The sequence below is a fragment of the Anoplopoma fimbria genome, chromosome 7 (genome assembly GCF_027596085.1).
Source record: "Anoplopoma fimbria isolate UVic2021 breed Golden Eagle Sablefish chromosome 7, Afim_UVic_2022, whole genome shotgun sequence".
In the NCBI taxonomy this organism is placed as follows: Eukaryota; Metazoa; Chordata; class Actinopteri; order Perciformes; family Anoplopomatidae; genus Anoplopoma; species Anoplopoma fimbria.
This window is the reverse complement of record NC_072455.1, coordinates 16,546,117-16,560,342: the sequence shown is the minus strand read 5'-3', so window position 1 is coordinate 16,560,342 and position 14,226 is coordinate 16,546,117. Positions and strand designations below refer to the sequence as shown.

General features: G+C 40.9%; 1 protein-coding gene across 1 annotated transcript in view; it reads right to left on the bottom strand.

Moving 5' to 3' along the window:
* LOC129093468 (collagen alpha-1(XXV) chain) overlaps positions 1-14,226 on the bottom strand; it is a 145,097-nt gene that overhangs the window by 44,427 nt on the left and 86,444 nt on the right. The window contains 2 exon segments of the mRNA XM_054601495.1: positions 9,766-9,773; positions 13,585-13,629. Coding sequence (XP_054457470.1) covers positions 9,766-9,773; positions 13,585-13,629 — 53 coding nt within the window.

The following is a 14,226-nucleotide window of genomic DNA, read 5'->3' as shown; positions in this document are numbered from 1 at the left end:
ATTCGACTCAGTGCCTTTGGACATGATTTTTTAATGCGCAGTTAACTATCCATAGCTTTTTGTCTATGTATAGTAGTGCATATGTTCCAAACAGGATCTGGACTAGGCTCAAAAAGCCTTTGGTCATGATGTTATGAAGCTGTACAGCAAGCTTGTGTAGTGCATGGTCCCATTTATTTAAATATGAGGCATTCACTTCAACAATCCCAGACAAAAGCTGATGGGAAATGCAGCTTTAATACATACACATCTAAGGAGGTGGTCCATTTGCTTACTTGTCTGACCATACAAAGAGCCACAACACACTTGTAAACATAAAGTGCGCCATTACGAAAACAATGTTTCCGATTGCGGTTTCCAAGGGGGGAATAACGGGCAACAAATTGGAATCAAATGTGACTTTCACTTTTACAATGATGTAGATGCAGTCCAGAGAGGCTAAACACGTTTCCAGCATACTCCTTAAAATGGAAGGCAGCAAGAAAATCAGTGCAGGCTTTTTGTTGTGGAGGAAAATTGCCTTTGGACAATAGGCTATTGACTAGCTGTTACTGCAAACATATGAACGTCTGTAACAAAGAAATGCATAAATATACACGCTGCAGCTTTTTGCGAAAGCCTGCTTTACATATTATATTTGGCACTTAAACATACACATAGTTGGCACACAAAATGACTGGGCACCATAAATTTGTGGAAAGAAATTAAAACTCTGCTTTATATGATTTAACATTTCAATAAATCCAGATTGTTAGTGCAGCAATGTAGAAAACCAATCCTGGCTTGCTTACACTGGCAACCTGTTGCTTTTAGAATTGATTTTAAGATATTTTTGATTACGTATAAAGTCCTAAGAGACCTCGCCCTTCAGCTAGTTATCTATCGGATCCCTTATTAGCCCGTTTCATCCCACACCCTGAGAACCTCAGATTCATCATTCTTTGTTTTACCAAGGTCCAGATTCATACATGAATGGGATATAGCCTTTGCAATGAGGGCTCCTAGACTGGGGAATGGCCTAGCTGAGTACATCAGGGCTGCAAATTAGGTCTCATCTTTTATATACCTTTTAGAAACCAACTTTTTCAGAATTGCTTTACTGTGTTATAATTTACTTTTGACTTTTAGTTTATTTTATTCATATTTTGTTTTCAATGTGTTTGGTTTTACTGTAAAGCACTTTGTAACAATGTTATAAAAGGCGGTTTGAAAGTTATCACACACTACACAGTGTTCAGGTTCTACCGCTATCAAATTGTAAATTTCTATCATCAAATGAATCTTCCCACCTCAAAGTAACTGCAGACATACCCCCTGGTTGTTAATCGGGGAACTTAGTAATGCCATCAGATATTTAAACTTTATATGACAATTATAAATGATACCTTTTTAAAGCTAAGTATTTTGATTAAGTATAATGGTTGATAGATTGTATTGATTAAATAAAAACTTCACTCAGATGCTTTTACTGGTAGATTTAACCTTCACAAGTGGAATACTGCTTTTAACACACCTAAACATATCTTGCACAAAAAACATGTTCATTTAGCTCTTCCATCTGGTGTTAGAGCATGTGGTAATGATTTCCCTACACAGTCTGCACCTGCTCATTATATGGCCCATCATTTGCACATCACATGGACAGACAGCACCCACTGGAGCTTTTCCAAAAGGTTTAAGCCAGTACAGTGAGAGTCTTTTATAGAGCCTATTAAACAGCTCTCCTGCAAGGACCATTTCAAAAGGAGCGAACTGTACTACAGTAGAGCTGCAGCGGGTGTCTATTTGTCGAGCAGTCTCTGCAGCTTTGTGGTTTCAGTCCGGCTTAAGGAAGGTTTCTAATCAGCACCTGTGTATGCTTTTCACATCTTTTTTACTGCTTCTGCTCTGGCTCTTTTTCAAAAGCAGCCCTCCAGCAGGTGCTCCGTGGCTCATCAGGCTGCTTCTGTTTGATCAAACTTGCTCTCTGTGCGTTACTTTGTTGAAGACGATTGAACCTATAGTGCCTTTGACACCTTTACATTCTGATCACACTTTGTTCTTGAAGGGCCACATGCATATCCTAAAAAACGGCAAACTAATTTATAATGCTCGTTAGACCAATAGTTAGCCATTTTGGAATATACAACTCATGTTCAGCAGCTGGTTGTCTAACATCTGGTTACCTTAGCTACCTTAGCTTAGCATAAGGACTAAAAAAGTCTGAAACAGTTAGCATAACTCAGTCCGGCGTAACAAAATCCTTTTTGTTGCCGGGGCTATGTAACTTCATGGAGCCTTCTCTTCAGTGTGAAGTTGCTAGGCATCCAGTGGAGACCAACGGAGAGTTACTGCTCCCGCTCTAGAAAAAGCCTGGACCTTAACCACCTGTAAAACCACAACTTGCTGTTTTTACAATTTGGTTTTGTACAGATTAAACAAATCCATTACAATTGATTGGTCTAAAGAGCCTTGCTGGACTTTGAACAGAGCCAGGCTAGCTCTCTCCCTCTGTTTCCAGTCATTATGCTAGGCTAAGCTAACCGGCTCCTTGCTGTACCTTTATGTTTACATGAAGCTCAGCATTACAAGCAAATAAGCCATTTTGCCTAAAATGTATTTTATTCCTTTAACAGATTTTTAAATAGAAGCAAAGCACATTATTGCTGTAAGCATGTGTATTTTGGATTAGTTTTTTGTAATTTCCAATAGGAAGCACTTATTGAAAATGACACATATCTAATTGATGTAAAGCCTGACACACTTATGTCAAACTTCAGTCATGAGATGATTTGTAACAGAACATCCTGTATGCATGATACTGTCAAGTTTTTGGTGGAACACTGGATCAGGATTAAGCTTTTTTTTCCTATCCATATACATGACTCTCATACTAAGCCAACCCATGACCACTGTCTCCTGCAATGGTCCAAATGAGCTGTTGGTCTGAAAAAGAAGAGGAAACCCACTGCCACCTTTAAAACAGAGTAGAGGAGAAATATGGAAAGGTCTGATGGGATATATAAAAATGCGAAGGGAACTGGGGCCAAACCCGCAAGCAACATGAACATTGCCATTCAAATCTGACAATGCAAGTTACTTCACTTCATATTAAAGAGTGAATGATGTTCAATAAAATTATCCTGGCACCGAGGTACATTTCATATTTGGCCCCTGCAATGCAAATTACAGAGAGGTGAAAATATTGCACAACTAGATAGTCATGTGTTCTGTGTTGGTCTGTGCTTTACTGTAGAAGAAGTATAAGAATGTATCTTTATTTAATCCTTATTTCAACCTTTATCTTAGTAAATATACTTTATAGATTTTGACTTTCAAACATGTTTACCAGTTCCTACTGTAGAGCGGATGATGTGCTTTCTTTAGTTTCATATTCTATGTCAAACAAATGATGTATGTGCAGCCAAGATGCCTCTGCATTTACATTTCTTATTTATTATAACACTCTTGGATCACTAATATGAGGTATCCCATCCCGTGACCTTAGTATGGCAGCAGAGAAGCAGTTAAACCTTGCACTATTGATGAACCTTATGGGTATTCCTTCTGAGTATTTGACCAGCGCTACATAGCGAAGTTTTGTTGAGTCACACACATGCACAAGGAGGCGAATATAAGCATACGTGCCGCCTGTTTCACGCTATTCTGCTGATGTGAAAGTTGGTTGTGGTAATCTGCAATAAGTGTACCAATGTGGCCGTACCAATGTTTACTTAATGCAAAACATATTCTGTTTTCTTACCAAAAAACTCCATAGTGTGAAATTAATTTTAAGGCAAGGAATTAACTTTCTTGCTCGTGCAGATTTTATAGTCTTGGTGCTGGTATTCGGCTGTAAGGAGTTGACTTTGAAAAAGGATTAAATGCCAAGGAATAGAAAAAGTTGATTACAATGAAATCAATTCAAAGGCCTGTTCCAACAAAGTGAAATGACTCATCTATCACACACTAAATGTCCAGGCAAAGTCCACTAACTTATGCTGTAAAGCTTCTGTCAGCTTAATTGTCTCACAATGTCTCACATAAAAGTGAGGACAGTGAAAATCCATTCTTCACATTCCTACTCTTCTGTAATTTACTACAACACGATGAATCAAAGCTTGACAGTGCTCGCCTGACTGTGCAGCGGGAGGCGAAGGGCTGGCTTGCGTCCATAGCTTTAGCTGTTGTTGACATGAGCAAAGTAATTCTTGTGGGTTTGGCTGCAGGCTGCTGGTACAATCTTGTGAAGCAATCTACCTAATCCAACTAGATGCAAGAAGTCAGGAACAGGGGATCTGAATGTAACCTCGGTCTGGACTCTGCTGTATTCGTTTTCATCACAGTGACCTGTTAAATGGATCGTGGTCCAGAAAACCCATCCATCAGACATAGCTCATATCCTCATTGCAGAACCTGGGCCAACAGTGCTGGCAGCCGTTGCTGTAGCCTGAACTACCGGCCACATGGATCCAATCATCTCACCCTGGAGCACTGGCATCTCTGAGAGCGCAGGCCAACAACTACCGGTTTTACAACCTCTTCTTACGGGCATACGGTTTTCTCACACAGCTACACAATATTAATAAACATGTGTGTACACAGGAAGCTAAGCAGAGCAAATCTCCAGGCACCAAGTGTTGACAGGGAATGAGTAAGTCAAGAGGGGGGCAGGTGAGGAGTGCTGCTCACCGTAAAAGTGAGAGGAGGGCCACAATAAAGGGTTTGAAAAGACTAAACCCTGACTTACGCACTTCACACAGTTAAGTGATGCGTCATGTTTGCCAAACTTTGAAACTGAGAGTTCTAGATTTTACAACAACCTGGATTGATTTTAACTTGGCTGATATAAATGAAAATAAAATTGTGTCTTTCCAAAAATGCTATACTCTTCTTTCAAAGATTACCATCTATGACCAATTTGGCGTCTTTAAGAGTGTTTTCTTTTTGCACTATGTAAAGAAAATAATGCAGCATTCATTCTGTCAACATTTCCCATAACCTCTCTACCCAGCAAAGTTAAAACATCTCATCTGGATACAGAGATTTTATTGATTGAACCAATGAAAGAGTGAAAATAGTGGTAATGCAACTGCAAAATGCACTTTTAGCCATTTGCAGCTCCTGTGAGAATCATTGGAAGTGAAATCTACTCAACTTCAAACATGCATAAATCTGGAACAGAGTAAAAGACATCCAGTAAAAAACACATATCTATATGTACACTTCCATTTGTTAGCTCTGCATGGGCCCTGGGGGGACAGTTTTTTTCAAGGCGGGAAACTAATCGAGGACAGGGATGTGAGTAATCAGAGCAGAATGGGCAGGAGCGGACAACCACAAGTGGCTGGTGCTCGTCGGGGGAATCTGGACGCAGAGGTTAGGTAGGGATAGGAAAACCACACTGGAAAACTGACTTGGGAATGGCATCTGGTTCCCATATTCACAGTGTATCACAATTAGCCGGCATAAAATGACTTTAATGTGTGCGTATGTGTTTGTGAGTGTGTTAGTGTGTGTGTGCGCTTGTTTTTATGTGTATGATGTTCCTGTGGGAGCAAGGACGCTGTGAACTAAAGCAACTGAAACTGGTAGTGTGTCTGGTTGTAGGTGTGTGTTGTGTGTCAGGATGCAAATCAAACATGGAGGAGATTCTTATTCACCATCTCAGTCAGGGAAGTTCTCATCATTCCAGAGGAGGGGAACTATTTAAACAGCTTTAACAAAAGCTTTTTAAAAATCCTGACATCGAAGCCAATTTTTTTCTTTGTCTGCACAAATTGACCCGCAAAATTCTTCCCCTGGATATGAAATGTTGAATAACGGACAATGTTCCAGTGGGAAATAGATTTATTTCACTTCTTCTGTTGATTCAATTAGAACCACATAGTGGCAGCTCTACATTTCTCATCATTTGATGAAATGAGTTGGAGGAAAATTCCTCTCAATCAAAAAGCTTTTTCTTAAAGCTGGAGTGCAGGATTTTCACATACAAATGAACACCAGTTACATTAAAGCCCTTGCCAAACAAGTTCACACAATGTTGATTAAGCCTAGCGCTACCAGGTATAGCTCCATGTATTTTGCAGTATGTGGCGACTTTCCCGCCCTGCTGCACCCATGATGCATTTTATGACAAACCAGCCTGATCTAAAGGTAGCAAGGAATAGGGTACCTATGGCAGAAAACCCTAAGAAGTTTCCAAGAAAAGTTACTGAAATGGATGCTCCAGATAAGGAAACCTGGCATTCAGAGGTAGGATTAAAGTAAAAATGATAAAGCAATCAATGGTGAGGACACACATGGATTGGTGTAGCTTTTTGATTGTACGAGAGTCAACTGTGTTTTCCAGCTTGAAACTGCAAGCATCACAGTCATACTGTTTAAATTCTAAGCTACCGACGGTTTCCCCTGTGAGTATTCAGCCTGCTCAGCCAGCCAACCTGCACCATTAACTGCTTCAAATCACTATGAGTGAAGCTCACCGTTGGCCTGAGCGCTGCCTCTCGTCACTTGCTGACAGACAAGTGTTGCTGATGGGCACGGCATGAGCAGAGGACTGACATCTCAAAAGGTCAAACTCTTAATGTTGTCACATCCAGTGCCAGTAGTGCCTCCTCAGGCACCACTGCCCTTATGAGCCCAAATGAACAGCCACGTCATATAGATCCACTTGCAGCCGTCGGTGAGCCTCTAACGCGCCAAAGCCTCTGTGTGTCTCCTTCTGCATCCGTGCTCTGATGTGAAACTGTTAACAGGTGTAGCAATAATTTTAAATTAACATAACATCGGAGCACGCATGGCCTCCCTCGACTCTAACTAGAACCTCACTTTTGATAAACTGACGCCATCTCCTCTTCCGGAGGGCTAAAGTGATCAAAGTCCAGCTGGAATATGTTTTATTAACAGGTGTGGAGCTGCGGCGCATAACAGATGAAGGATGAAGGGTGGAGTGCATCTGAGCTCCTCTGCTTTACCCCCACATTGCCTCTAATCCCTGGAGCACAGCTGCATAATTCATACGCTGTGACAGATCATCCTCACCCTACGTCTCTGGAATCTCAGCTTGTGAAGCGGGGAGGTGGAAACTACTTGTCAAATACAGATACATATTCAACCAGTTTTATTTACCTCACTGCTAACATGACTGACTTGTAACTGGCCTGGCTTGAGACTCCAGTGTGGTGCAGAGGCATGCTGAAGTGGGTTCGCTATTCCAACATCGTATAATTTTCAAATATTTCCCCTTTCCTTCTAAGCAGATTTCAAAGTATACAAGTTTCTTTCTCTTTCTGTGTAATTTTAATTTAGTATGGCATACAGTCTCTGCTAAAAAAGTGAAGTTGGCGGGGGGTGTTAGTGGGTACTCTAGTGAAGCCCCGGCGATGGTGTTTTATGCTTGATTGGTGCTAAATGGTGTGCGCACACACAGCGGTTGGTGCTTGGAGTTGATGTTTTGACACGGGCAGCTCTTCAAGAGCCGCAGAAATATGAGGAAAGAAGAATTTTTAAAAATGAGAAGCAAAGACATGATAATTCTTGCCTCAGCTGGCATGCCACTGACTTTAAATTTTATGAACGGAAAAAAAAACATTCCTCTGGTTTCAGTTGCAAGAAGAGGCAAAATACTCTTCTTGTAAAGGCTGCAAAGGTTGAAAATGACCTCAACCCATAACTGTTACATGTCTCCATTAATAGTTTTACAAGACAAGATGAAATATCCAACTAAATATCACTTGACAACTGACCATGCAAAATTGACACAAAAGCCCAAGCAGTGGAGAAAAAAGGAAATTACATGAAAACAAATCACTTTTCCATGTCTTAACGCTGCTTGTGAGCCCCAAATGAATATCTTTCCTGAGGAGCTTTGATTGAGGAGATCTATTTTCTCCTTATGTCACTGAAACCGCAGGTCCCTGTCCTTCATCGGTGGCAAAGTCACGATTAAGTCATATAGATCTGTAATGGCTTCAGCAGTGGTTGGTTTGTTTGGCTCAGAGGGCTGTGTACAATTTACACAGTGTTGCCTGAGTTATAGAGGGAGCTGTTGAATATTCATAGGGACGTGTCCCCTGCCTTCCCCCCGGGTGGGCATACCAAACGAGAGGCCACATGAGATCAGTTGTTCCCAGTTTAAGAACATTTTTTTTTTTTTTCGGAAACAGATTTGGTGAACATTCGGTGAGTCATTGTCAGATCATTGCAATTTTTGAAGACTGTTTTTGAAGGCTGTCTTTAGAAATGCAGTCAACCTTTTTGGTTCTTTTTTGGTCTGTACTGTACAGTATATTTGCTTAGTGCAGTAGAGGTTCTGCTTAAACCTGGTTGCTTTTCCTAAAGTAAAACAATTGAGCCCTTCCAAACATTTACAGCTCCTTCTGCTTCCTAAAATGACTTCATCAGAGAGTGATTTACTGGCCCCAACTGGAACATTGTCAGGTACCTACTGTTTGTGCAGTGGATTTACTGTCTCAACCGAAGGAACACTCCTCCAAGAACCAAACAAAACAGTCAGCCCATACATTTACAGGCAAATCCAACTTTTTAGAGACAACACTCTGCACACTTTAGCTGGCGCTTGAGACATCTCACAGTATGATTTTATATATCAGATGTACGGCCTGGCGAGAGAGTCGGAGAAGTGAGACCACCTGCACTTACTTACGTCCCAGAACCCCAGGAGCGAGTGTCAGAGAAGGCTCTGAGGATTAACTTACAACTTTTACGGCTCGGTCGGCACACGCTATTATACCTATTCAATCACACATGCCTCTGGACTATAAATAATTCTAACAGTGCACACACACACACACATTGCCCGCTTGACCCGGTTATACAGAGAACTGTCACAATCCTCTGTGCTTATGTAAGTATGAGTTTTTCTTCAACTTTGGGGAGACTCTGAAGTTTTTCCATCTGTTAAGGGGAGTGGATCTGTGATCACCCTGCAGTGTAATGAGGTGAGATAATCTGTTCGGGTGCAGGGAGCTGGCAGGGATGGAGGATGGTAGCAAGGATATTACAAACCAGACTGCCCAAATGACAGGGAAGAGGGTCCCCATTAGGTGAAGGCACGGATAAAGAGATTAGTTTAATAATAGAGTCTTACTGTGTGGTACAACAGAGATTTCTGGCAGCCCATTTGTCATAATCAGATGTCTTTTACATCAATTGTAAATACATAGTGTTATACTTTTTTAAGTCTTTAGATCATTTATTAATACGTTTAATCTCGTTTGTTTAAGCTTTTAAAAAAAAAAATCATTCTTTCATCATTTTTTTGTTTTTAATGGGGGCAAGTTGCAGTGACTACCTGGAGTCTCCACTGGTTACCTGGTAACCTAATGGGGAATAATAATAATAATAATAATAATAATAATTAAGCCTTTATTAGTCCCACAATGGGGAAATTATTTCTCTGCATTTAACCCATCCCGGAGGAGCAGTGGGCTGCAATGAAGCGCCCGGGGAGCAACTTGGGGTTAGGTGTCTTGCTCAAGGACACCTCGGCATGTTGCCGGTAGAGGGGTTTGAACCACCAACCTTGTGGTTACGGGACAAGCGCTCTACCTCATGTGCCACAGCCACCCAGGCTAGGGAGCCCAAAATGTACCAAATCATGGCTTTATGCCAATATTTCCCTTTCATGTAAATTGTTCCTGACTTCAAAACAGTGAATTAGCATTAGCTCAACTGCGTCCTGCAGTCATGGTTTCGCTGTGGGGAGTTTTTACCTTCACATGGGGATCACAGTTGGGGAAGATGTGAGGCAGGCATACTTACAGGAGGTCCTGAAAGAGAAGAAAAAAAAAAAATACTTAGTGTGTTTTCAATCAGCGATCAAACAGACTCAGCTCATCAATGTTCCACTGAAACCACATATCCAAGTGACTCAGATGGGAAATCAGGCTCTTGCTGATAATTTGTTCTTTGGGAAGGAACGTTCGATAAAGATGCATCTCTTCCATGATGCGTTCATGGACTAAACAGAATACATAGACATTCCACAGTATAACTCCAAAATCCGACCTCTATTTCTACCTACACTATGGTATATAACAATAGCACTGTGACAAAAAATCCCAATCTATTTTCCATGCAGTCGGGCCAACAATGGGCACCAGGTCTGGTGATCACATTTTACATTCGTAAGTTGCTCTAATTTCACTACTACATCGGGTTGCACGCTTGTTAAAAATCCGCCCACGTTTTTGTGAGGTGACACTCGTCTTTTCCCCAATTACTGCAGCTCAAAGGACTGTGTGCCAACGCACTTCAGGGTCCTGCAAATCATTTAAGGTCTTTAGGTTCTTATTAAAAAGGTACCCAGCTGCTTTAACCCTGGAAAAAAAAAAAGGGATTCTTTTTTTTTTCTTTACAAGTCCTATGTCCTTGAACTGTTCTTCTTCATGACCAGGGGAAAGTGCAAATCATTCCAGCAGCTGGAGCATTTAAGGAGCCGTGTGTTTGAGGCTCGCCGGGCTGCACTTCTGTAGCGATGTTTAATGGATCGTTGAGCTACAGTAGACCACTTAGCTTTTAATAAACCTGTCCCACTGTGTCGAATGGCTCGGTACAAAGTTTTCAACGAGCAATTATGGAAAATCAAAGAAATTATGTGATAAAAAATGTGCAATATGCTGCAAAGCACATAATAGCAACCTCAAAAGGTATGTATTCTTAAATGTAATGGTCTTAGGTAGACCAAAAACATTATTTGATGAAATATAATCCATGTAAAATTAAATAGTCTGTGACATAATGTTAAATAATCCACCCTCATAGCTCGATTTGAGTTTCACTTTCTGTTCCCACACTGGCACCCCTATTCATTTCCTCCACAGTCCTGCTTTTGATAACCACTCACCAGCTAATGTAAAGTTTACTGAACACATTTCACAGGCATTGTATTGAATGTGTGATCGCTAACACCATGTTAAAAGTTGTTGTTATGCTCTAACATAACTTAAAAGGTTAAAGACGGGCTGCAATAGGGCTTCCTAACTCTCTTTTTAAAAGAAGAGTCAGGCATTTGTTGCAAAGAAAAAGGTGCTTCTCTTCATGCTTGACACTCATGCACCACTGTAAGGTTGAATTGCTCAACCGGCACACGTTGAGCATTAGTTCTGCCTTTTGTGAAGGCAAGTTCATCAGTAAAAAGTGCCTATTATTCACATAAGGAAAATATGTGAGGAAAACTTGTAACACTTTCCAGCGTTGGCCACCTGCTGGAACAGTCTGAGAGTGTTGCTTTCACTGCTACAAAACCGTTTTCATCCTAAACTGTCATGCCACACTTTTCCTTTCCATATGTTACCGGTAAACAAACAAGAGATCCAAATGAAGTATCCCATTCATTTTTAATTCATAGGTAAATATCACCGTGTCTTTTTCCTATTTGTTCTCTCTGTCAGTTGCGGCCAAGTCTGGGAAAGAGCTTCCCTTCGCCTTTGTAGACGAGTAAACTGCAAAACACCTCACCATGAGTTTGTGGGAAACTTTCTGCGGCGTACTGACTTTTGGTTAAAGCGAATCATGAATTAAATATGCTTTCCTTCAACATCAACCAATGTTGTGAACTTAAAAGAGGGAAATTGGATTTGCAGAAGGCTTACAGTGCAGAATGTGGCGTGCCTGTGCCCGTCAAGGACTGAATTTTCAGTCGTATAAATAATGTCTCCTAAATATTCTTTTTTTTAAAGTTTATCTCCTGTGGAACGTGTAAACAGAGTTTGACACTGAGCTTCAATAATGCAGCATGGTGCCATGATATTTGCTTTAAATGCTTCTGTGAGTTCTACACAGATTGTTGTTTTTTTATGCCTGCCAACATATCCTATCAGTAAATGCAGCAGAAATAACTACTAGTTACCAGTTAATATGCAGAATCATAATTCGGGCATGGACTGAACAAAGACTTTGAAAGTGTTCTTTTCGTAAAGCCATTTAAAAAGGTATTAATGTTTTTACGGAAGCTGAACATAACCATGGAACATGCAGATAAAAAGCTGGTGTAAACATCTGCATCGCTGACATTAATATACAGTCTCTCTGGCAGGCGAGGCATTCTTTCAGGTCAGTTTTCTCTGATTTGAAAACGTACCTCAGCCTTCTTTAGTGCTGTATTATGGGCTGTTATTCAGAGTGGTAAGGCCTGTCATCCCTATCGTTCCCTACTGTTTTCCCTAAGACCACTGTGCCTCTCCAGTCCAGACATTGTGATTGGGTTCTGATTGCTTGCTTGTTTCCAATTGATTTGTCAAGAGGAAGCTGTTCACATTCTCCACATTTGCTCTGGCAGACCTGAGAGAGAAAGAACTGTCTTTGCACAATGGTGCCATTTGATACAAGCTGGCATGATGAATGTTTATTTGGAAGTTATACGCTGTATAAACAAAAGCCGGCGGTATTACAGATCTGCAGCCAACCAGAACATTGAACTGTTGTCTATCTGTTTTGTTTTTTTTCATCTCCCTTGGCTTTCAAGTCATGCACTGGATTACTTCAGTATTATGTGACACAGAAAAAAGGAAAGGCAGAGAGCCCCGACACACTGATCCACATCTCAACATGGCCACAATAGGATTCGAAACTGAATTGGCAAAATCAAAAATTAAGGAAGTAATAGAATCTTTGATACTCATATAACAGCTCATTAGATTTGATTCCTGGTACTTTAAAAAAGAAGCGGATGGATTTAGTGGTAAAACCAGCTGATTTTGTTTCTCCCCTCAGTTTTTGTTTCTCAGGCTGCAAAACAAAACCACTTCCTTTTTAATCTACATCACCTAAAACTGGGACCTTGCTTTGCCTTTGTCTCTCTAATTTCTTTTTACAAGGGCAGTACTTTTGTTCCAAAGCGCTGGCTGCGCTGCGCTGCGCTGCACTGCGCTGCGCTGCACTGCACTGCACTGCACTGCGCTCTCTATATAGGAACATTGCCACTCTCCAGAGCCCATTATCACTTTCACTATCAGGTGAAAGTTGTGTGGATGCAGCTCCTCGCCAAGTACATGTTCTCGCTGTGAATTCAATTTGTGGTGACACGTCTGTGGGAGTGTCGCCGCACAACATGTCCTTCTCCTGAAAACTCGAGGCCTCGGTTGCGCCATGTTTGTTGAGTAAGCTCAGGAGACAGTGTGTGGGAGGAGGGAGGGGGGATTGGAGAACGTATTACGAGAACTTGTTGATGAATTTGTGTAGGCAAACAACTATTATATATGATGAACTTCATGGTAGGGTCAACATAGGAGGGTTAAAATGTCTCCAAATTTGGAAAGGGACGTCATACCCTTCAACAAGTTCGGGCATCACTGTTACTTTCTCAAACTGCACTGTCTCATAGTTTGACTGTGAAAACCTAGTGTTCATATAGCCTCTGAAGCTGAAACAATCCAAGTGAACACTGAAACCACCGGGCCACAAATTACACATCTATAACCTATTTTGGCCTCCAAAGATATACAATGTAATTTAACATGATTGTAACTACAGTATGATTTGCTTATGTCCTCCTGAATTATTCCTTGAATGTTTCTGGATTGAGACCTCAGTGATCTTTTGCCACACACATACACACACAAAACACACAAATGCACATACCAGGCTCTCCATTACGGCCTCTTCGTCCTCGCTTTCCCGGAGGTCCTGAAAAAAAAAAGAAGAATACAATACATTTAAGCCAGTAATTTACTTGTCTTTTTGTTTCATATCAGATTCCTATTCTTCAAGTATTCTCAAACTCTCACATCTAACCACCATCTAGCAGAATGAGGAAGAGCCACTAAAAAATATTGCCTTTGGATGACAAACACCTCAAAATCTCAAGGTTCATTAAGTATTTAGGCTCTATTCATACATAACCTGAGGTGGGAAAAGGAAACAAACACTGTGTTTCATGCTGTCAACCCTGTTTCTTTATCCTTTTTTTCAGTTTTTCCTTTCAGCACGAATGCCCTGGCTTTTAATTTGTTTACCTAGACAGTGTTTTTCTGTTTGCCATTTTCCTGTGAGCGCAATCAATCTGCTTAAGCACAGCTGGAGGAGTAAAACAATTACACGCCTTGCCAGGTTTTACATGTAGAAAACTTGACTGGGTCATATTGTATGAAGGTTTGGTTCTCAGTTTGGAAAGTGGGAGAATATATCCCAAAATGACCCATTCCTCTCAGCAATACATGCAGTCTTTTCCTGAGGTTGGCAGCTGGAAACTGTTTTTCAGGCATTGGCATTTTGTTCGCTCCC